Source organism: Salmo trutta, chromosome 4, assembly GCF_901001165.1.
Source record: "Salmo trutta chromosome 4, fSalTru1.1, whole genome shotgun sequence".
NCBI classification, from domain to species: domain Eukaryota; kingdom Metazoa; phylum Chordata; class Actinopteri; order Salmoniformes; family Salmonidae; genus Salmo; species Salmo trutta.
Genome location: NC_042960.1, coordinates 71,937,171 through 71,962,594, shown reverse-complemented (window position 1 = coordinate 71,962,594; position 25,424 = coordinate 71,937,171). Strand labels below are relative to the sequence as shown.

Here is a 25,424-nt window from a genome sequence, read left to right as displayed (position 1 = left end):
CGCGCCTCAGCTGTTACTGCAGCGCCGCGCCTCAGCTGTTACTGCAGCGCCGCGCCTCAGCTGTTACTGCAGCGCCGCGCCTCAGCTGTTTGAGCTTGTATGTCCAGTATAACAGCGGGGTACTGGTTGCTTAGTAAAGTCTTCCGTAATATCAATTCAAAGTGTATAAAGCTTTAGCTAAAGTCGAAAAGAAAAAAGACACATGCAGAAAAAAACCATATATTATGTAACAACAACTATTGCATGAATGGTCCAACTATTCAGTGTCGTGTTAACATATTGGACTTTTACACCTCTGACTCGAGCTTGACTTTTCTATTGAACAGGTGCCCCTCTATTCAAATGACTCCCAAGCTAGTAAATCGAAACAGTGAATCAGACAGACTGTGATATCTGATTAGGAGTATGACTCACTATCCACAATGCTTCACAGACCCACAGGGTTGTCTAGAACTGGCAGTGAAAGACACAAGGCTTCAAGAAAGACCTCATATTGGCAAGGCAGAATAAAGCTACAAAATCCATTCAAGTTCTCAGTCATCCTCTTGGTCAAGTCCTCTTTTATGAAAGGAGGGATTTTTACCTCAAGGGGATAAAAAAAGTAAATAAAAAAAAAACACTACAGAAGAATATAGCTGCGAGCAGTAATGAACAGAGTTCATAGGATGACATAGTGACTAAGGTACAGCGTGGACATATTTTAATGCAGATTTATTCTCAAAGCCATTAAAAGGTTAAGTATACATTTGTCCATAAATGTTCCAATATGTCTATTATGTGTAAATAGTTAATGATTGTATGACTATACAGGGTAGCCTAGCGGTTAGAGCGTTGGACTAGTAACCGTAAAGGTTGCAAGTTCAAATCCCCGAGCTGACAAGGTACGAATCTGTCGTTCTGCCCCCTGAACAAGACAGTTAACCCACTGTTCCCCGGTAGGCCGTCATTGAAAATAAGAATTTGTTCTTAACTGACTTGCCTAGTTAAATAAAAGGATAAATAAAAATGAAGCCATTTTAGATGTCGCGCTATGCTGGCTTTGTTTCCCTCCTAGGTATATGTTGCAAGGCATTCCCCCCAGGCCTGCTCCCTCTGTGGCTAAAGCCACTGTATATGTTGCAAGGCATCCCCCCAGGCCTGCTCCCTCTGTGGCTAAAGCCACTGTGACAAATGTGCAAAAAAATGAAATGCGTGTAAATACTACACTCTAACCCACAAACTTCTTTGCTGGATCTATGATACTCTTGTTAGAACTTTAAAACCTGATATAGTTTTGTTGGGATTTGCAGCTGTTGTTTGTAAGTAATGAATCTGTAAGCTTCTGTTGACTTACTGGGCCTTTAAAGACTGATGTAAGGAGTCTACAGACTGATGTAGGGAGTCTACAGACTGGTGTAGGGAGTCTACAGACTGGTGTAAGGAGTCTACAGACTGGTGTAAGGAGTCTACAGACTGGTGTAAGGAGTCTACAGACTGGTGTAAGGAGTCTACAGACTGGTGTAAGGAGTCTACAGACTGGTGTAAGGAGTCTACAGACTGGTGTAAGGAGTCTACAGACTGGTGTAGGGAGTCTCCGGACTGGTGTAGGGAGTCTCCGGACTGGTGTAGGGAGTCTCCGGACTGGTGTAGGGAGTCTCCGGACTGGTGTAGGGAGTCTCCGGACTGGTGTAGGGAGTCTCCGGACTGGTGTAGGGAGTCTCCGGACTGGTGTAGGGAGTCTCCGGACTGGTGTAGGGAGTCTCCGGACTGGTGTAGGGAGTCTCCGGACTGGTGTAGGGAGTCTCCGGACTGATGTAGGGAGTCTCCGGACTGATGTAGGGAGTCTCCGGACTGATGTAGGGAGTCTCCGGACTGATGTAGGGAGTCTCCGGACTGATGTAGGGAGTCTCCGGACTGATGTAGGGAGTCTCCGGACTGATGTAGGGAGTCTACGGACTGATGTAGGGAGTCTACGGACTGATGTAGGGAGTCTACAGACTGATGTAGGGAGTCTACAGACTGATGTAGGGAGTCTACAGACTGATGTAGGGAGTCTACAGACTGATGTAGGGAGTCTACAGACTGATGTAGGGAGTCTACAGACTGATGTAGGGAGTCTAAATCCGTTTGACATATTTTACAGGAAACAAAATAGTCAGCAGTTATTGTTGCCCGTGGTGTAATCATGTCTAACCAGTGTGCTCATGGGCTCCAGAGTCTAGCTAAATTTCAGTCAGTAGCTATCCTTCTAAATTCACTGGGCACTGGATAAACCAACCATTAGTTGTACATATATGGCTGAAAACTAATTTGTAGCCAGCTGTTGTTGCCCATAGTGGAATCATCCAACCCACTGGCACCCGAACCCTCATAAGCTCCCGAGTCTAGAAGCAGTCTAGCTAACGCGTTAGCTAGCTAGCGCTTTAGCTAGCTAGCGTCGCAAATTAGCATTTCGCTAGGTGAGCTGTTAAACAAGTAAACGGCTGAGATGACTCACACACACTGTAGTTAGCTAGCAAGCCCTGCTAGGTAACAGTGTTATTGTGTCACGGGAATGTTGGATTTGTCTTTTAATTAACTGTCATTGAAGTTGGTGGTTACTACTGGTTTCAGATCCGAGGCGAGAAAAACTGTCCACCATGTTTTGGTAAGGGCTCAGAGTAAATGTCACGCACCCAAGAAGCCTCAACCAATCAACCCAATGGTTATTATTGACTTGTGGTCATTTCCATCTTAAAGGACCCATGAGCAGCAACACAAAGGACCCATGAGCAGCAACATGTGAGGTACATAGAAGCATGAGAAAATTGGGTGTCCAATGAAAGGAACACATATATAAATTTAAACTATTTTCCACCCTAAATAAATTAGGACTAAGGAAGAGGCTTTGATTTCTGGTCAAACAGATGGAACAAGGGGCCTTAGAAAACGCCTGCTAGAAGTTTTTAAAAGGAATTAGAAATACATCAAAACACAATAAAGTTGCTGTAAAGACGTCTGCCAACTAATGTCAACACTTATATTTAGTTTAGGATAAAAAAAAAAATTCTGCCTTGTGTCACAGGAGTCGAAAGGGACAGACCAAGGCTCATCTTCTTTGATTAGAGTAAAGTGAACACTTAAACAAAATATAACACAACAACATACGACAGTTCTGTAAGGTGCACGGACTATACGGAAAAACAACCACCCACAAAACCCCAAAGGAAAACAGGCTGCCTAAATATGGCTTCCAATCAGAGACAACGAAAAAACAACTGCCTCTGATTGGAAGCTATACTCGGCCACACATGGAAAATGAAACATAGAAATAGAAAACTAGAACCAAAATCCCCTAGAACCAAAAACCCCAAAACTAACACCCCTCTGCCACTTCCTGACCAAACTACAATAACAAATGACCCCTTTACTGGTCAGGACGTGACACCTTGTGTACGTTTACGAAACATTACCTTGTGCCTTGAAATACTGTTACCAAAAATCCATATATATTTAAGATATTTTCAAATTTCTCTCTATCGTGAGGAAGGAGGATAATAAAAATTCACAGAAACAACAAGTAAATGTAGACCTATCAATAAGCTAAGTTTTTGCTGATCTCAATTTTGTTGATGAGTTACTAAGTGATTAAAACTCAAAATTCTGTAAAAAAAAAAAATCGATAACTGAATTTTCCAAAAATTGGTTACGGAATATCTACAATTGAATTGGCTACAATGGGAAATTACAGTACTCACAAACAACAGCTGAAGTCACCTGCAACGGTCTTCGTTTCCAATGGCATACTGCTATGTTCAGCTGGTAACAGTTTTCAATGCACAGTGCCTTCAGACAGTATTCACACCCCTTGACCTTTTCAAAATGTTATTGCGTTACAGGCTGAATCTAAAATGGATTCAATTTGGATTTTTTTTTTGGTCACTGGCCTCCACACATTGTAGATAATATGGTAATAGAGTAGAGGCCTGATGAAACACACTTAAAAGGCAAGCCTAAATAAGTTCAGGAGTAAAGATTTGCAAGTCACATAATAAGTTGCATGGACTCACTCTGTGTGCAATAATAGTGTTTAACATGATTTTTGAATGACTAACTCATCTCTGTACCCCACACATACAGATAATTGTAAGGTCCCTCAGTCGAGAAGTGAATTTCAAGCACAGATTCAACCACAAAGACCAGGGAAGTTTTCCAATGCCTCACAAAGAAGGGTACCTATTGGTAGATGAGTACAAATTTAAAAAAAAAAGCAAACATTGAAGTTAATAATTACACTTTGGATGGTGCATCAATGACCCCAGTCACCACAAAGATACAGGCATCCTTCCTAACTCAGTTGCCGAAGAGGAAGGAAACCGTTCAGGGATTTCACCATGAGGCCAATGGTGACTTTAAAACAGTTAAAGAGAAACGCACCAATACACTAAACTGTCTACAAGACAAGTGCTCCTCAAACTTTTCACACCCGTACAGTCAGTTCTTTGACATGGGGGAAAGGGGCTGTTAGTATAGTCTACTAGTTGATTCACTCTATTGTTGGCAGTGATTGTCCACTCAACAACACAACTGTAGGTGCTCATACATACAGATGAAGTGGGAAGATTACATACACCTTAGCCAAATACATTTAAACTCAGTTTTTCACAATTCCTGACATTTATTCCTAGTAAAGATTCCCTGTTTTCAGTCAGTTAGGATCACCACTTTATTTTAAGAATGTGAAATGTCAGAATAATAGAGAAATATTATGTCTCCAAATCCCTGCGTCAATGCTACATTCGGTCCTCCACTTCACCCGCCGCCTCAAGTTTATTTTTTGTGAAGAAGAAGGAGGGAGGTCTGCGCCGTGTATTGACTATCGGGGTCTGAATCAGATCACTGTGAGGTATTGTTACCCGCTACCACTCATAGCCACAGCGATTGAATCAATGCACGGGGCGCGCGTCTTCACCAAACTAGATCTCAGGAGCGCTTACAACCTGATGCGTTTCCGGGAAGGAGACGAGTGGAAGACGGCTTTCAGTACCACCTCAGGGCACTATGAGTACCTCGTCATGCCGTACGGGTTGATGCTCCATCAGACTTCCAGGCCTTTGTAGACAAGATTTTCAGGGACCTGCACGGGCAGGGTGTAGTGTTCTATCGATGACATTCTGATATACTCCGCTACACACGCCGAGCATGTGTCCCTTGTGCGCAGGGTGCTTGATCGCCTGTTGGAGCATGACCATGGCTGAGAAATGCCTGTTCTTTCAGCAGTCTGCCTCCTTTCTAGGGACCACAATACCACCTCAGGGGTGGAGATGAAGAGTGACCGCGTTTCAGCCGTGTGTAATTGGCCGACTCCCACCACGGTAAAGGAGGTGCAGCGGTTCTTAGGGTTTGCCAATTACTACCGGAGGTTTATCCGGGGTTTTGGGCAGGTAGCAGCTCCCATTACCTCACTGCTGAAGGGGGGACCGGTACGTTTGCAGTGGTCGGCTGAGGCAGACAGGGCTTTTGGTCACCTGAGGGCTCTGTTTACCTCGGCTCCCATGCTGGCCCATCCGGATCCCTCTTTGGCGTTCATAGTGGAGGTAGACGTGTATAGGCTGGGATAGGAGCTGTGCTCTCTCAGCGCTCGGGTACGCCACCGAAGCTCCACCCCCGTGCTTTCTTCTCGAGGAAGCTCAGCCCGGCGAAGCGCGGAACTATGATGTGGGGGGTCGGGAGCTGTTGGCTGTCGTCAAGGCTTTGAAGGCGTGGAGACATTGGCTTGAGGGGGCTAAACACCCTTTCCTCATCTGGACTGACCACCGCAATCTGGAGTACATCCGGGCAGCGAGGAGATTGAACCCTCGCCAGGCAAGGTGAGCCATGTTTTTCACCCGTTTTGTGTTTACCCTGTCCTACAGACCAGGTTCCCAGAATATGAAGGCAGACGCACTGTCCCGGCTGTATGACACAGAGGAGCAGCCCATGGATCAGACTCCCATACTCCCGGCCTCCTGCCTGGTAGCGCCGGTAGTGTGGGAGCTGGACACGGACATTGAGCAGGCATTACGTACAGAGCCCACTCCCCTCCAGTGTCCCGTCGGGCGTCAGTACATTTCGTCTGCTGTCCGTGACCAGTTGATCTATTGGGCCCACACTGCTCGGTGTGTGCCCAGTGTAAGGCTCCTAGACACCTGCCCAGATGGAAGCTACACCGCTTACCCGCTCCACAACAGCCTTGGTTGCACCTGTCAGTGAATTTTCAAACCGATCTCCCCTCACAGGGTAACACCACGATCCTGGTCGTTGTGGACCGGTTCTCGAAGTCCTGTCGTCTCCTCCCTCTGCCCGGTCTCCCTACGGCCCTACAGACGGTGGAGGCCTTGTTTACACACGTCTTCCGGCACTACGGGGTGCCTGAGGATATAGTGTCTGGTCGAGGTCCCCAATTCATGTCTAGGGTCTGGAAGGCGTTCATGGAATATCTTGGGGTCTCGATCAGCCTTACTTCAGGGTTTCACCCCGAGAGTAATGGGCAGGTGGAGAGAGTGAACCAGGATGTGGGCAGGTTTCTGCGGTCTTATTGCCAGGATCGACCAAGGGAGTGGGCGGCATTCGTGCCCTGGGCCGAGATGGCGCAGAACTCGCTTTGCCACTCCTCCACTAACCTCTCTCCCTTCCAGTGTGTACTGGGGTACCAGCCGGTTCTGGCGCCTTGGCATCAGGGTCAGACCGAGGTTCCTGCGGTGGACGACTGGTTCAGGCGCGCAGAGGAGACATGGGACGCTGTCCGTGTTCACCTTCAGCGGGCCGTGCTGCTTTAAAAGGAGAACGCAGACCGCCACCGCAGTGAGGCCCCGATGTTTGCACCGGGGTACCGGGTCTGGCTCTCGACCCGAAACCTGCCCCTGTGCCTGCCCTACCGGAAGCTGGGTCCGCGGTTTGTGGGGCCATTTAAATCCTGAGGAGAGCGAACGAGGTTTGTTATAGGTTACAGCTTCCCCCCGATAACCATGTGTCTCTCCTCAGGCCGGTGGTGGCTGGCCCGCTCCAGGAGTCTGAGGTGCGGGAGGTTCCTCCGCCCCCTCTGGACATCGAAGGGGGCCCCGGCATACTCTGTTCGCTCCATACTGGATTCAAGGCGCCTGGCGAGGGGCCTTCAGTATCTCATGGAGTGGGAGGGGTACGGTCCGGAGGAGAGATGCTGGGTTCCGGTCGAGGACGTGTTGGACCCTTTAATGCTGCAGGAGTTCCACCGTCTTCGTCCGGATCACCCTGCGCCTCGCCCTCCGGGTCGACCTCGAGGCCGGTGTCTACGCGCTGCTGGAGCCGCGCGTCAAGGGGGAGGGATACTGTCACGACTTCCACTGAAGTCAGTCCTTCTCCTTGTTCGGGCGATGTTCGGCGGCCGACGTCACCGGTCTTCCGGCCATCGCTGATCCACCTTTCATTTTCCATTTGTTTTGTCTTGTCTTCCCACACACCTGGTTTCAATCCCGTCAATTACATGTTGTGTATTTAACCCTCTGTTCCCCCCATGTCCTTGTCCGATATTGTTTACTGTAAGTGCTTGTGCACGTTATGTCTGGGGTTTTGTCCCTTTATGATTATTGTGTTTTTGTTCACGTTGATTTTTATCATTATGTTCACGTTGATTTATGTTCACGTTGATTTTTATCATGTTTCGTTGTAACACAGTCTTTGCTCTCCTGCACCTGACCTCTCTGCCGCCAGTACGCATTACAGAATACCAGACCAAACTTATGGAGTCAGCAGGAGCAAAGACGCTCCTCCACCCCGGGTATAGGAGTGCAGGAGCGCGTCCGGCAGCACGCCTTACAGTGAGAGAAAGACAAAAACGCAATTAGGCATTCATGGGCAATCGTTGTGTACTGTCTGTATTCCTACTGTAGCAGCATGGTGTAGAATATGAGACTTCTCACAGACACATGTTAGCTAGCTAGCTACAACACACAGGTATAGTTACTCCAAGACTAATTTGAGACATCAAGCCAAAGTCATTCCTTTACTCTCCACCATCAACAAAAAATGTATCCAGTTTTGCTCCTATTGAGAGGCACTGAGGCTAGCTAGGCTAGTTATTAACTACATTAGACTACAGTACATTTTAGGTTTAGTAAACACAGCTAGCTAGCTAAACATGGCTAGCTTGGCTTGTAGTGGTACTAGCAAGTCCCGTTATGGCCAAAATGATCACCAAATTGTACTGTACTGAACAACACCGCCTTGTGTAAAAAGAGAGCTTATATTACTAGCTAGCTACCAACAGAAAAACAACTTACTCGTTGGTCATTTGCCTGTTCCAGGTGTTCTATGCTATTCTATCCTATTCTATGTCCCAGTTGGTCTGCAGTGACCCTCTCCTGTAAGAACTATCCGTGATCAAATTTGTTGCAGAACAGACTTTTTTTAAATTTTGTCTGCTTGGCTGGACTGCACACGCAGACAACCGTATGTACTCGCTGCTTGCGTGATTGTGCAATCAGCGAAACACACCGGCCACAATAGTTGCTACAAAACATGACTCCATTCATTTTCAGATCAGACAGCAGGATCAATCAACCAATGACATCACTGGTTGAACTCTCCTGGTGTGAAAATAGCGCTATAGTTCATAATTATATCTGAAACAGCTTTCGTCACTACGTCTGAAACAGCTTTCGTCACTAAGTCTGAAACAGCTTTCGTCACTAAGTCTGAAACAGCTTTCGTCACTAAGTCTGAAACAGCTTTCGTCACTAAGTATTATGTCTGAAACAGCTTTCGTCACTAATATTATGTGGGGGGACAGGAAAAACACTCCAAATAGAGTCTAGCGGTGAAGTTTCCCTTTAAGGAAAAAATAATGATCTAAGAATGACAATAGGTTTCTCTGTGAACTCCTAATAATTGTGGAACAAAACACTACTTTCTTTTCTATCATTTCACATCTTCCTGCTCCTTACGTTTGTTGGCTTGGTCTGTGGTGAAGGGAAGAGGGTTTGGGGCGATGACCAGACCAAACAGTTTGCAGAACAGCACTCCAAACACTGCTACAGCTAAGCCTTTGTGTTGCGTGTGATCCAGGAAGTTCACTGGGCTGGGGATCAAAACAGGAAAATATTTAGAACCAGAATGTTAGAAACAAGCTGCTTCAGGTTTGATATATGATGTCATGGCAGGAGGATGCAACAGTGTCGATAGCAGGGTTGGGGGGGGGATATAATTTAAATAAATAAAAAATAAAAAAGTCCTATTCCGTTTGTAAATTCACTTTCCTACAGAAGGGAGGATTAGGATGACCGTTTTATTAAAAGGTATTTCAAATGTTGTTGAAGTCTAAGATTATAATATGGGGTAAGATAAAACGGATCTCACCTGAGTAACCCTGGGACTCTTTTCTGCCCATCCACCAGCTTCATCCTCCTGGCCAGGAATGCTAGGGTCAGCATGACCACAAGCTGCAGGACAGAACGGGAGACAGACCAATTAGTCCAGGAGACATTTCAGTTATCCACATCTGTCTGGTCCTTCTGCCCGACCCATATGACCCTTGTGCAGCTGTGGACCCCCCCCCCCTGCCTTCACCTCAGTCCTCTTGGGACCCCTTGCCCTCTCACCCTGGGGTCAGACCAAAGACTGGGAGGAGACCCCACAACAAAAGGGCTTCCCCCCCCCGTCTATGATCTGACTGGGTGACCATTAGTCAGGATTTCACAGCTCACCAAGCAGTACTTACCTAGTGTGATTTCACAGTTCACTTAATCCAGTGTCCCGAAAAGTTAATTTGCACATATTTAATGATACATTACCATATTTTAATACAATATTTGTAATACAAAACAAACGGGTAAAAGTTGATTGTGATAATAATAAAGGGAAGAAAAAAAAAAAAACTTTTATGGTATTGTGCCTGGCCATAAAATTCCCCTTTGGAGGGAAAAAAACACATGACATTGAGTACAAAGAGTGGAATGTTTAGCTAAACGGACTGGTATCATCTCCGCAGTAAAAATACATTTGTAATCTGTAGTTTAGTTGTAAACTGGGAGTATCAGCTATCGCTGTAGCATGCCCGTCGATATATAACACTACAGGTTTACAGGATAAAGAAATCAGGTTCCATAAAGTCCTTACAGACCAAACCAATGGTGTTGAAATCATACTGTAATCTTATCTACAGGAAAGACCATGGTATATTGACCTAGACAACCTTATCGTGTAAGAGTAGCCGCGTCGCTGATGGCTTTCTACAGTATCAGACAGTCATTTTACGCCTGGGATTACAGCGTGGGATTGTGGCTGAAACGGTGGTGAAAACGTGAAGAGGATAGAGAGTGAGAAATGTGTGTGAAGTGGTAATGACAGTGTCATAATGGGCTTTTCACACTGCTAAGCTGAGCCAAGCTTTGTGCTGAGCCAAGCTTTGTGCTGAGCCAAGCTTTGTGCTGAGCCAAGCTTTGTGCTGAGCCAAGCTTTGTGCTGAGCCGTGCTTTGTGCTGAGCCGTGCTTTGTGCTGAGCCGTGCTTTGTGCTGAGCCGTGCTTTGTGCTGAGCCGTGCTTTGTGCTGAGCCGTGCTTTGTGCTGAGCCGTGCTTTGTGCTGAGCCGTGCTTTGTGCTGAGCCGTGCTTTGTGCTGAGCCGTGCTTTGTGCTGAGCCGTGCTTTGTGCTGAGCCGTGCTTTGTGCTGAGCCGTGCTTTGTGCTGAGCCGTGCTTTGTGCTGAGCCGTGCTTTGTGCTGAGCCGTGCTTGTGCTGAGCCGTGCTTTGTGCTGAGCCAAGCTTTGTGCTGAGCCAAGCTTTGTGCTGAGCCAAGCTTTGTGCTGAGCCAAGCTGCTTTGTGCTGAGCCAAGCTGCTTTGTGCTGAGCCAAGCTGCTTTGTGCTGAGCCAAGCTTTGTGCTGAGCCAAGCTTTGTGCTGAGCCAAGCTTTGTGCTGAGCCAAGCTTTGTGCTGCGCTGGCCTGGTTACACATCCACCATAGTTCCTGAAAGCTGAAAAATATCAGAGCCAGAACAATCTGGTTCAGGTGGGCAGAGCCAAAACAGTCTGGTTCAGGTGGACAGAGCCAAAACAGTCTGGTTCAGGTGGACAGAGCCAAAACAGTCTGGTTCAGGTGGGCAGAGCAGTACATTCTGGTTGAGCAGCAGTGTGGAAATCTAGACTAGAGAGACGTAAGGCTGACTCAGATGTGAGAGGAGACTGAAGATGTGTCCTCTGAAGAGGGGAGTGGGGTGGGGGAATGGGTTAATACTATAAAAATAACCAGGAGTAAACTACATGATTTTGGCCCTGATTTAGCTGTCCCTGATACGTTTTTGAGATCGGAGACAAAAATCTCAGGACGCACGGTCATCACGATGCTCGTCAGAGACACAATCTTGAGGGCTACCGAGCGTCTTTGAGCAGTCCCAGACGTCCCCATATTGTTATGCCTTTAAACCAAAGCAAAAGTGTAAAATTGTTACAGCTCGGAAGTTCACAAGCAATGTTATTAAAATCAAAACGTTGGCTAGATATTTCAACTCTGTATGGCAAGCGTAAATGTCTGACAGAAACCTAGGCTGCTTTGAGCCACAGCTCAATGTAGCTACATTAACAATCTAATCCCATCATTGTTTTGGCGAGACAGCATGGTATGGAGGATCATCACGTCTTAAACTCAGCAAAAAAAAACCCGGCCCTTTTTCAGAACCCTGTCTTTCAAAAATAATTCGTAAAAATACATTGTAAAGGGTTTAAACACTGTTTCCCATGCTTGTTCAATGAACCATCAACAATTTATGAACATGCACCTGTGGAACGTTCGTTAAGACACTAACAGCTTACAGATGGTAGGCAATTAAGGTCACAGTTATGAAAACTTAGGACACTAAAGAGGCCTTTCTACTGACTCTGTGAAAAACCCCAAAAGAAGCCCAGGGTCCCTGCTTATCTGCGTGAATGTGCCTTCGGCATGCTGCAAAGAGGCCTGAGGACTGCAGATGTGGCCAGGGCAATAAATTGCAATGTCCGTACTGTGAGACGCCTAAGACAGCGCTACAGAGAGACAGGACGTACAGCTGAACATCCTCGCTGTGGCAGACCACGTGTAACCATTTCTGTTAGTCACGTCTGTGGAACTTGTTCAGTATATGTCTCAGTTGTTGAATCTTGTTATTTTCATACAAATATTTACACACGTTAAGTTTGCTGAAAATAAACGCAGTAAGACAGTGAGAGGACGTTTCATTTTTTTGCTGAGTTTAGTAGTGTGAGACCCCCGTCTGTGCCAGATCAGTTAGTCTACGAACCACTACGTTGGCAAGACAAAAAACTACAGGAAAGAGTTATTTAACCTGAAAAGCTAAGCAATGATAAGATTTTGAAAGTCGTGTACTGTACGCCCTCGGCATAACAGATACAAGCAGATGTCACAGAGCATTATGGGTACTGTAGTACGTCATGGACTTACGGACAACAGAGAATTATGGGTAAATCATGGACTTACAGAAATGGCAGAGATGCAGATGTGGTAGAGTCTATCATCAGCTGTAGGATAACATGGTGGGATTACTCTGCAAAGTAACAAACACAGAAACACTGCATTATGGGTACTGTAGTTGTAGTTCAGCTGTATATTTTTTATTTATTTATTTTTTATTTCACCTTTATTTAACCAGGTAGGCAAGTTGAGAACAAGTTCTCATTTACAATTGCGACCTGGCCAAGATAAAGCAAAGCAGTTCGACAACATACAAAAACACAGAGTTACACATGGAGTAAAACAACATACAATCAATGATGCAGTAGAAAAAAAACAAGACTATATACAATGTGAGCAAATGATGTGAGATAATGGAGGTAAAGGCAAAAAAATGCCATGGTGGCAGAGTAAATAAAGTATGGCAAGAAAAACACTGGAAAGGTAGATTTGTAGTTTGAAGAAAGTTAAAAGTTCAAATATAAATGATATGGTGCAAAGGAGCAAAATAAATAAAATAAATAAATACAGTAGGGGAAAAGGTAGTAGTTTGGGCTCAATTAAAGATGGGCTATGTACAGGTGCAGAGATCTGTGAGCTGCTCTGACAGCTGGTGCTTAAAGCTAGTGAGGGAGATAAGTGTTTCCAGTTTTAGAGATTTTTGTAGTTCGTTCCAGTCATTGGCAGCTGAGAACTGGAAGGAGAGACGACCAAAGGAGGAGTTGGCTTTAGGGGTGACCAGAGAGATATGCCTGCTGGAGCGCGTGCTACAGGTGGGTGCTGCTATGGTGACCAGTGAGCAGAGATAAGGGGGGACTTTACCTAGCAGGGTCTTGTAGATGACCTGGAGCCAATGTGTTTGGCGACGATTATGAAGTGAAGGCCAGCCAACGAGAGCATACAGGTCGCAGTGGTGGGTTGTATATGGGGCTTTGGTGACAAAACGGATGGCACAGTGATAGACTGCATCCAGCTTGTTGAGTAGGGTATTGGAGGCTATTTTGTAAATGACATCGCCGAAGTCGAGGATTGGTAGGATGGTCAGTTTTACGAGGGTATGTTTGGCAGCATGAGTGAAGGAGGCTTTGTTGCGAAATAGGAAGCCAATTCTAGATTTCACTTTGGATTGGAGATGATTGATGTGAGTCTGGAAGGAGAGTTTACAGTCTAACCAGACACCTAGGTATTTGTAGTTGTCCACAAATTCTAAGTTAGAACCGTCCAGAGAAGTTATGCTGGATGGGCGGGCAGGTGCAGGCAGCGATCGGTTGAAGAGCATGCATTTAGTTTTACTTGTGTTTAGGAGCAGTTATAATATAATAATAATAATATAATATAATGCTTCATGATAATGCTATAATGCTTCATCGTAATGCTACAATGCTCCATGGTGATGCTACAATGCTTCATGGTAATGCTACAATGCCTCATGGTAATGCTACAATGCCTCATGGTAATGCTACAATGCCTCATGGTAATGCTACAATGCCTCATGGTAATGCTACAATGCCTCATGGTAATGCTACAATGCCTCATGGTAATGCTACAATGCCTCATGGTAATGCTACAATGCCTCATGGTAATGCTACAATGCCTCATGGTAATGCTACAATGCCTCATGGTAATGCTACAATGCCTCATGGTAATGCTACAATGCCTCATGGTAATGCTACAATGCCTCATGGTAATGCTACAATGCCTCATGGTAATGCTACAATGCCTCATGGTAATGCTACAATGCCTCATGGTAATGCTACAATGCTTAATAGTAATGCTACAATGCCTCATGGTAATGCTACAATGCCTCATGGTAATGCTATAATGCCTCATGGTAATGCTATAATGCCTCATGGTAATGCTATAATGCTTCATGCTAATACTATAATGCTTAATAGTAATGCTACAATGCTTAATGGTAACGCTATAATGCTTCATGGTAACGCTATAATGCTTCATGGTAACGCTATAATGCTTCATGCTAATACTATAATGCTTCATGCTAATACTATAATGCTTAATAGTTATGCTATAATGCTTCATAGTAATGCTATAATGCTTCATAGTAATACTATAATGCTTCATAGTAATACTATAATGCTTCATAGTAATACTATAATGCTTCATAGTAATACTATAATGCTTCATAGTAATACTATAATGCTTCATAGTAATACTATAATGTTTCAAAGTAATGCTATAATGCTTTGTGATAATGCTACAATGATTCATGGTAATTCTATAATGCTTCATAGTAACGCTATAATTCTTCATGGTAATGCTATATTGCTTCATAATAATGCTAAAATGCTTAGTGGTAATGCTATACTATTCCTTAGTAATGCTATAGTGCTTCATAGAAATGCTATAATGCTTCATAGTAATGATAATGCTTCATAGTAATGCTTCATGTTGAGGCTACAATGATTCATAGTACTGTAGCAATAATCTTATTGCTTGGGACAGGTCTTCCTAGAAAATCTTTGGTATTACTGGATCTCATAGTAATGCTAGCAGTTATAGTAAAGCTACTGTAGCAGTAATGCTTGGACTAATGCTAGCAGTAATGCTGGGGATAGATAGCTTACTATGAGGCCCAGTAAAGCCTATCTATCCCACCATTACGGCTAGCATTAGCTTACTATGAGGCCCAGTAAAGCCTAATGCTAGCCGTTATGCTAGCAGAAACGCTAGCAGGGAATGCCAGGGATATATTGTGCATGATACGTAAGCCTAGAGGCTCATATTCATTAGTTCACAGCATAGCAAAATCTTTTGCAACTGAAACTAAAATTAGCATGTCTTATTGGACAAGTTCAGGTAGTCTCTCCCAGTCTGTTCCCCGGGCGCCGAAGACGTGGATATCAATTAAGGCAGCCCCTCCCCCCCCTCTCTGATTCAGAGGGTTAAATGCGTTAAGACATATTTCAGTTGAAGGTATTCAGTTTTACAACTGACTAGGTATCCCCCCCTTTCCCCTGTATCTGAGTGTTACTAAACCAAGAGGTGTTATACAATCATTACTAAACCCAGAGCAAAAGGACCTGTTTTGGATGTGTTTATGCTGCCTGAATACATCCCCTAGTCTCAGTAAAAAAACACAGCATTATCAGGGGCACCAGCGGTAGAATTCAAATTACAATGCAGACATTTGACCAGTCAGAAAAGGTTAAGCCTAAGGAATAAAGGTAAGAAAAGTATTTGCCACCCTATCATTCCATGATAAACATTGTTCAAATATAACAAGGGGTGAAAGTAAAGAAGCTCACACAACATAGCTATATTCAGACTGAAAAGACAGAACGGTTAGGCTCAGAATAACACTGAAAAGACAGAACGGTTAGGCTCAGAATAACACTGAAAAGACAGAACGGTTAGTCTCCGAATAACACTGAAAAGACAGAACGGTTAGTCTCCGAATAACACTGAAAAGACAGAACGGTTAGTCTCCAAAATAACACTGAAAAGACAGAATGGTTAGGCTCAGAATAACACTGAAAAGACAGAACGGTTAGGCTCAGAATAACACTGAAAAGACAGAACGGTTAGACTCAGAATAACACTGAAAAGACAGAACGGTTAGGCTCAGAATAACACTGAAAAGACAGAACGGTTAGACTCCGACTAACTCAGTAAGTTTCGTGTTCTGGAAGTCCTGTCTGGACACAACTGGAAGTGGAGAATCAATAGAGAAGCACACTTATGTAACATTTAGTTTAGTCCATCATTTACTAGTTAATCACCTCCAGGCTTCAGCCACATCTACTCTATGGAGATACTAGTTAATAACACTGATCACCCCCAAGCTTCAGCCACGTCTACTCTATGGAGATACTAGTTAATAACACTGATCACCTCCAGGCTTCAGCCATGTCTACTGTATGGAGATACTAGTTAATAACACTGATCACCCCCAGGCTTCAGCCACGTCTACTCTATGGAGATACTAGTTAATAACACTGATCACCTCCAGGCTTCAGCCATGTCTACTCTATGGAGATACTAGTTAATAACACTGATCACCTCCAGGCTTCAGCCATGTCTACTCTATGGAGATACTAGTTAATAACACTGATCACCTCCAAGCTTCAGCCACGTCTACTCTATGGTGATATTATTTATGCACCTGCAGCAAATCTAGTTAAAGACTTGACCGTATTGAAGCAGTTCACTCAAATTAATGATTCAAACATTTAACCAAGGGTATATGAAGCAGATTTCACCAACATTCAAATCACAAGCCCACACAAAGAAGTCAAAGAGAACTATGAAACAACAAAAAGTAAATTCTCATATGGATGGGTATGTCATCCAGAATGGAATAATACAGTTACTCCCATAGAGATTTAATGGTGTGTACTCACTTGACTGGGACCTTGGTGGACACTTTAAACATTGATATAACAAAAGGATTATAGAGAGAGAGAGAGGATTTCACTGATAAATCAGTCACAACTCCACAACAAGTCGTAGAGAACAAAGAAACAACAGTGTTTGGAACAACAGAAATTGTACAATTGAAAAAGTAAGAGGTAACAGTACTCACTGAACTGGAACTTTGGTAGGCACAGCGTTCTCCATGTTCCAATCGGGGTAGTCATAGTAGTCCTTCGCTACGTCTTCGGTGGCACTCATCCTGCTGTCTGGCTCTAGTTCCCACAGATCCTATGGCCGATGAAAAGATTCTAGAACACTGTATAGAACACGCTTGGAACTCTCCCCCGGAACTCTCGGGAACACTCTCGGATCACCCTAGAACTCACTCTAGAACACGCTTGGAACTCTCCGCCGAACTCCCGGGAACACTCTAGAACAGTATAACTCTGTTGTTCACACAACTATCTGGTCCTATGTAACTCAGCTCAGGTCTCCTTTTGATCAAGAGGAAAAAAGTTTTTGTAGTTTCTCAAAGTTTGTTGGTGTGGTGCCCTCGCCGTACCCTGTGATTGGTCTCCTCTCTTTTGCTCTCTGTTCTTCTCTCTCACTCTTCAGGTGCCCGGGTCCTCTGTGGGGCTGCAGTACTGTGATGTGACAGGTCCTTGCTGAGAGGCTCCTGGCTGCGGCTCCGTACTGCAGGCTGGGTTTGTCCGTCTATCTCACCCCCTGTTCTCAGTCCAACGCCACAACAGGATTTTTTCAGACGAGGATTACCAACCAGACTGGGACGGACGGACGGACGAAAGAGAAAGAGAGAGAGAGAGAGAGAGAGAGAGAGAAATGGAAGAGTGTGAAATAAAAGTAGGGACAAAAAGTTTCAACAGCCAATCAGCTAATCTTCTGTCCCACCTGCAGCTTAGCGGGGTTAGAGAAACTTCCTGTGTGTTTGCCCAGGTTATTACTGGACTTCAGTTATCAGTGTTCAATAAAGATCCTTCCATCTCCTCATTCATACATCCTGACTGGTGGAACATAGTGGCAGCAACAGACCTGAACTACCCTCCTGTAGAGTTGCCTGTAACTAGGCTAGCAAAAGTCCTAGCTTCTCCAGAAATCCTGATTGGAGGATTCCAGATTTCTTTTCCATCCTAATTCCAGGAATCTTCCAATCAGGATTTCTGGAAAATCTAAACGTTTTGGGAAAGTTACCAGAATTTTGCAACTCTAGCCCTATACAACCCAATCATTTTCTTTACCTGTTACTGACTGACCTGTGACTAGACCTGTGACTGACCGACCTGTGACTGACCGACCTGTGACTGACCGACCTGTGACCGACCGACCTGTGACTAGACCTGTTAGACGTGTGACTGAATGTTACTGACCTGTAGCTGGTAGAGAGTTGTATGGTGAAATCAGAAGGGAGGGATGAGAAAGACAGAGGACATGTAGGTAGACATTTATAAACCCCATCGTGACAGGGACTGTGTGGGTAGCTCCTGCCGACAGTTCAATTTTCCATAGTGATAACAATAATGACTAACACTGTGGGGTTTCCTCTCTGTCACAGACAGGGTCATTATCTCTCTCTGTGTGTGTGTAAGGTTTACCTTCCTACCAAGCCTGGATGAGTCAAACTAGATTGTGTCAGACAGCAGCACAAACAGACCACACACACAACACACACACACACATAGGGAAACAGGCATCACACACACACACACACACACACACATTATAGGGAAACAGGCATCACACACACACACATTATAGTGAAACAGGCATCACACACACACACACACAATAGGGAAACAGGCATCACACACACACACACACAATAGGGAAACAGGCATCACACACACACACACACACACACACACACACACACACACATTATAGGGAAACAGGCATCACACACACACACACACACACACACACACACACACACATTATAGGGAAACAGGCATCACACACACACACACACACACACATTATAGGGAAACAGGCATCACACACACACACACACACACATTATAGGGAAACAGGCATCACACACACACACACACACACACATTATAGGGAAACAGGCATCACACACACACACACACACTATAGGGAAACAGGCATCACACACACACAATGCAGCTGGTCTCAACCTCTCCTCACATTGAGGCGTCAAGGAAGAGTTCCATATCTTTTCTGTGGTTTAATGATCCCAGTTCTTAATCTACATCAGATTTAAAAAAAATTAAAAAAGGTTTAGATACAGGCTCATACAGGAAGCCCTGCTCTTTCCATGACATCGACTGACCAGGTGAATCCACTTCAATCCGTGTAGATGAGGGGGCTGGAGACATGTTTAAAGAATATATATATATATATATATATATATTTTTTAAAGTTTGAGACAATTGAGACATGGATTGTGCATGAGTGCCATTCAGAAGGTGAATGTTCATAACCCGGATTACTTTTGATCAATAGCTCAAAAACAAACTTGGATTAGTCTGGCGAGGAGAGTTTCAGAGCTGGTGTGTGGGAAAGGGGGGGGATACCTAGTCAGGTGAACAACTGAATGCATTCAACTGAAATGCGTCTTCCACATATAAACCCTCTGAATCAAAGAGGTGTTTTTTGGGGGGGGCTGCCTTAATAATCAAAGTCCACATCATCGGTGCCTGGGGAGAAGTTGTGTGGGGGTTAACTGCCTTGCTCAGGGCAATAACGGGGGGATTTAAACAAGCAACCTTTTGGTTATTGTCCCATGCTCTAATCGCTAGACTACCTGCCAATTGACTGAGATTAAGGCTATAGCTTTTGTTACCACACTGCAGTCTTTGTACATTGTAGTAGTCTTTGTACAAGTGAAGTACATTGGACATTGGACGTTGTGTACAAGTTACAATACAGAGCGTAATACATTGGATAACAAAGACTAAGGATCAACGGAAGAACCAATTCAGTTGCTAATTTTAGAACATTTTTTCTGCAAATCAGTTGTGTTGTAAAGCTACGAAGGCATCTGAAGGTAGAAAGCTTCTCCCGTACAAAGACTATTAAGGGTCAGCAGAAGATGGGAACTACTTCAGTAGCTCATTATAGACAATTTGCTGGGAGAATTACTAGAGAAAGAAGGAAACAGTAGACTGATTTATTGGAGGAGGAGGAGAGATGTTTCCTCTGGACTTGGAGGAGGAGGAGAGATGTTTCCTCTGGACTTGGAGGAGGAGGAGAGATGTTTCCTCTGGACTTGGAGGAGGAGGAGAGATGTTTCCTCTGGACTTGGAGGAGGAGGAGAGATGTTTCCTCTGGACTTGGAGGAGGAGGAGAGATGTTTCCTCTGGACTTGGAGGAGGAGGAGAGATGTTTCCTCTGGACTTGGAGGAGGAGGAGAGATGTTTCCTCTGGACTTGGAGGAGGAGGAGAGATGTTTCCTCTGGACTTGGAGGAGGAGGAGAGATGTTTCCTCTGGACTTGGAGGAGGAGGAGAGATGTTTCCTCTGGACTTGGAGGAGGAGGAGAGATGTTTCCTCTGGACTTGGAGGAGGAGGAGAGATGTTTCCTCTGGACTTGGAGGAGGAGGAGAGATGTTTCCTCTGGACTTGGAGGAGGAGGAGAGATGTTTCCTCTGGACTTGGAGGTGGAATGTTTCCTCTGGACTTTTGGGCCTGATTTACACAAAATTTCCCCACCAGTGGTGTGTTTCTATCAGACTGAGGATGAAAGGCTTTGCGTGATGAAGGATTGCACATCTGTCATGTGTGCTCCCTCTTCGGCCTCTAGGTCACCAGGCTGCTCGTTATGGTGCACACCTGTCACCATCGTTACGTCTACCTGCGCATCATCAGACTCACCTGGACTCCACCACTTCCTTGATTACTTAATTAACATTTATGTTGCGTTTATTTATTAATATACTCACTCCCTGAACTTGCTTCCTGACTCTCAGCGTACATCGTTACAGAATAACGCCTCACCTAAGGGAAGCATTAGGGAGTGTTTTTTTTGTGTGTCAGGTGGAATGACTTTGGGTCTGGGAGCTGCTACAGGCTCCCTTGCCTCAGCCAGCTCGTCGGGCGTTCTTGCCTTCTTTGGATCGCCATGCTCCCGTGTCCACCGGCTCGCCAGGCTCCCCTGCCTCAGCCAGTCTGTCAGGTTCCCGCATCCTAGCCGGCAACAGGTTCCCACGTATCAGCAGGGGTGACCGGTCTGCTCCTGAACCCCGGGATCGTCTCTTGGGTTGGCGTCCTGCGGCTGGAGCCGAACTGGAGAAGGGGTACCGTCATGTATGCTCTCGCCGGCGCTCTGTGTCTCAGCCAGACTGACAGGATTCCCGCGCCTCTGCAGAGGTGTCCGGTCTGCTCCTCATCCCCAGGATCGTCATTTTGGTCAGCGTCCTGTGGCTGGAGCCGCTCGTCAGGGAGGGGGTACTGTCAACTTGTGCTCCCTCTCCGACCTCTAGGTCACCAGGCTGCTCGTTATGGCGCACACCTGTCACCATCGTTACGCGCACCTGCGCATCATCAGACTTACATGGACTTCAGGCTACTCCAGTGAGTGTAATTGGTTCCAATTAGGAATGGCTCCAATTGGCTCCAATTAGAAAGAAGATATTCCCCTCTTTACAACTAAAGATTTGTAATAAAAAAGTGTTTATTCTGTTGTTGCTTGTGATATTCATTAAAACATGTAAATACAACATGTACTACACTACCCCCAGTTGAATACCTCGGTTGGGTACTGGAGGGGGGCCAGGGCTACCTACGGTTGGGTACTGGAGGGGGGGCAGGGGGGTGGCCAGGGATACCTACGGTTGGGTAGTGGAGGGGGGGGGCAGGGGGGGGCCAGGGATACCTACGGTTGGGTACTGGAGGGGGGGCCAGGGATACCTACGGTTGGGTACTGGAGGGGGGGCCAGGGATACCTACGGTTGGGTACTGGAGGGGGGCCAGGGATACCTACGGTTGGGTACTGGAGCTAGTGCAACACTTAGAGGCCAGTTACCTACCACCTGTGTGTGTGTGTGTGTGTGTCCGTGTGTGTGTGTCCGTGTGTGTGTGTGTGTCCGTGTGTGTGTGTGTGTCCGTGTGTGTGTGTGTGTCCGTGTGTGTGTGTGTGTGTGTGTCCGTGTGTGTGTGTGTGTGTGTGTGTCCGTGTGTGTTGAGACTATGCTGGTCGGTCCTCGTCAGGGGTTCGCTCATTATGCCAGGATTACAGGCAAACATCGAAAAAAAAAAACAAAAAAAAAAACACTCCTACTAAGTATTAACACTCCTGAGAAAACAGAGATTGTGTCCGAAATGGCATCCTAGTCCCTACAGGGCCCACAGTGCTCTGGTAAATAATAGAGCAGGTTATAGGGGATAGGATGCCATTTGGGATGCCACCAATGTCTGGACTAGGGGCTAATAAGCTGCTGAACAAAGAAAAGACAGGCCTGACAAATAAAGAGGTCGCCCGAACAAAGAATGCTTTGAAGCCTTGGAGTTACATCAGACGGATGCCGGCCTGATCATGCCAGACAGTTGCAATCAGCTTTACGTGTAGCTACTTCTAACTTCAACAGGTCCTTTGAAATAAAGCACCAGAAACAGAGACATGATACTTGACAAAAATAGGTGATTGGATCACTGATCCTTGACAAATATAGGAGGTGATTGGATCACTGACCCTCTACAAATCCTTTTTTAACAATCCAACATGACAGTTATGTTTTAACCTACATCTCCAGCCATCTGTGGTCCTCTAACTCAGCTGGTAGAGCATGGCTCCTGCAATCCCAGTGGAGTGGGTTTGATTTCAGGGACCACGCGTACGTAAGACTGGGAAGCTAACAAACCCCCTGCTACTATTATATTATCTGGGAAGCTAACAAACCCCCTGCTACTATTATATTATCTGGGAAGCTAACAACCCTCTGCTACTATTATATTATCTGGGAAGCTAACAAACCCCCTGCTACTATTATATTATCTGGGAAGCTAACAACCCCCCTGCTACTATTATATTATCTGGGAAGCTAACAAACCCCCTGCTACTATTATATTATCTGGGAAGCTAACAAACCCCCTGCTACTATTATATTATCTGGGAAGCTAACAAACCCCCTGCTACTATTATATTATCTGGGAAGCTAACAAACCCCCTGCTACTATTATATTATCTGGGAAGCTAACAAACCCCCTGCTACTATTATATTATCTGGGAAGCTAACAAACCCCCTGCTACTATTATATTATCTGGGAAGCTAACAAACCCCCTGCTACTATTATATTATCTGGGAAGCTAACAAACCCCCTGCTACTATTATATTATCTGGGAAGCTAACAAACCCCCTGCTACTATTATATTATCTGGGAAGCTAACAAACCCCCTGCTACTATTATATTATCTGGGAAGCTAACAACCCCCTGCTACTATTATATTATCTGGGAAGCTAACAACCCCCTGCTACTATTATATTATCTGGGAAGCTAACAACCCCCCTGCTACTATTATATTATCTGGGAAGCTAACAACCCCCCTGCTACTATTATATTATCTGGGAAGCTAACAAACCCCCTGCTACTATTATATTTTCTGGGAAGCTAACAAACCCCCTGCTACTATTATATTTTCTGGGAAGCTAACAAACCCCCTGCTACTATTATATTATCTGGGAAGCTAACAAACCCCCTGCTACTATTATATTATCTAGGAAGCTAACAAACCCCCTGCTACTGGAATCAGAACTGTTTTAGGAAAAACATCATGACAACAATATACATTTCAGATACTCTGAGACTTCTATAAAAGTAATCTCAACAGTAACCTACAGCAGTAATCTCAACAACACTATCAACAAGGCAGGTCCACCAGGCCCTAGTTTTGGACTACTGTTCAGTCGTGTGGTCAGGTGCTACAAAGAGGTTATCACTGAGATATCTGTTTAAACTACCGGCACACAGCTCAGACACCCATCCATACCCCACAAGACATGCCACCAGAGGTCTCTTCACAGTCCCCCAAGTCCAGAACAGACTATGGGAGGCGCACAGTACTACATAGAGCCATGACTACATGGAACTCTATTCCACATCAGGTAACTGATGCAGCAGGAGAATCAGATTTAAAAATACAGATCAAAACACACCTTATGGAACAGCGGGGACTGTGAAGAGACACAAACCGTTACAATAGGCTCAGACACATGCACACACACACACACACACACACACACACATATACGCACTAAACACACATGTACACATGGATTTAGTACTGTAGATATGTGGTAGTAGAGTAGGGGCCTGAGGACACACACTTAATGTGTTGTGAAATCTGTTGTCAATGTATTGTATTTTTTTTATTTATTATTGTATAAACTGCCTTAATTTTGCTGGACCCCAGGAAGAGTAGCTGCTGCCTCGGCAGGAACTAATGGGGATCCATAATAAACCCCAGGAAGAGTAGCTGCTGCCTCGGCAGGAACTAATGGGGATCCATAATAAACCCCAGGAAGAGTAGCTGCTGCCTCGGTAGGAACTAATGGGGATCCATAATAAACCCCAGGAAGAGTAGCTGCTGCCTTGGCAACAGGAAGTAACGGGGATCCATAATAAACCCCAGGAAGAGTAGCTGCTGCCTTGGCAGGAAGTAACGGGGATCCATAATAAACCCCAGGAAGAGTAGCTGCTGCCTTGGCAGGAAGTAACGGGGATCCATAATAAATACTAATACATGCCATGGACAGCAACTATATTTTCATGTTACCAAGCTGTCACAAGAGACCAGTTCTAATGAAATGGAGAAGCAGGTGTTTTCTTCTAGCAGTGATTAGGGGATATCCCTTCATAACAGTGAAGCCACCCTGTTAAATAACTCTGAAGCCAATGTGGCACAATGGTACTAAATAGGATCCAGGCTTTATCTATACGAGGGAATCTGATGTAAATGGGCCCTGTGCTGCTGTGGATTCAGACAGATAGGCACAATTTCACTATTGTATCAACAAGGGTTGGGCTCAATTAAAATGGTCAATTCAGGAAGTAAACACAAATAAAAAAATTCAATAATAAAAATAAAAAATAAAATAAAAAAAGGTGCGTTGATTTTCAATGACTTCTTAAGAAAGTTTTTTCCAACTTCTGAATTTTAAAATTGAAATAACTTCCTGAATTGACTTCCTCCAATTTTAAGAGCCTAACCCTGGTATCAGCTTGGCTTCCAGCCTAGTGATGTGTCTATAAGATGCTTCTTCTAACGGCTTCATATCCACCATCATCACTCAGTCAGGGCCCCTGCTCTGGCTCTCTGGTGAACCCTTAGGAACCCCTCCTCAGTCTCCATGGTGTCAAATGGGACACCCAGTTTAACACAGCAAAACAGTTTTCAATCGTGGATGAGACAGCTGGTGACGGGGACAGCTGTCCTCTTATTAAAACAGGAGATCGGACATCCAGCTGTCTTCTTATTAAAACAGGAGAGGGGACGTCCATCTTGTGGATGAGACAGGTGACGGGGACAGCTGTCCTCTTATTAAAACAGGAGATCGGACATCCAGCTGTCTTCTTATTAAAACAGGAGAGGGGACGTCCATCTTGTGGATGAGACAGGTGACGGGGACAGCTGTCCTCTTATTAAAACAGGAGATCGGACAT

General features: G+C 45.0%; 1 protein-coding gene across 1 annotated transcript in view; it reads right to left on the bottom strand.

Annotated features, from left to right (window-relative positions):
• The window catches only part of stra6 (signaling receptor and transporter of retinol STRA6), a 56,411-nt gene extending 38,947 nt beyond the window's left edge, over positions 1 to 17,464 (bottom strand). The window contains exons 1-5 of the mRNA XM_029751972.1: positions 17,348 to 17,464; positions 16,955 to 17,073; positions 12,439 to 12,505; positions 9,331 to 9,413; positions 8,919 to 9,052 (exon numbers count right to left, since the gene is read on the bottom strand). Coding sequence (XP_029607832.1) covers positions 8,919 to 9,052; positions 9,331 to 9,413; positions 12,439 to 12,505; positions 16,955 to 17,043 — 373 coding nt within the window. The 5' untranslated portion in view covers positions 17,044 to 17,073; positions 17,348 to 17,464. The remainder of the gene's footprint in view (positions 1 to 8,918; positions 9,053 to 9,330; positions 9,414 to 12,438; positions 12,506 to 16,954; positions 17,074 to 17,347) is intronic.
• Between the last annotated feature and the right edge of the window lie 7,960 nt (positions 17,465 to 25,424).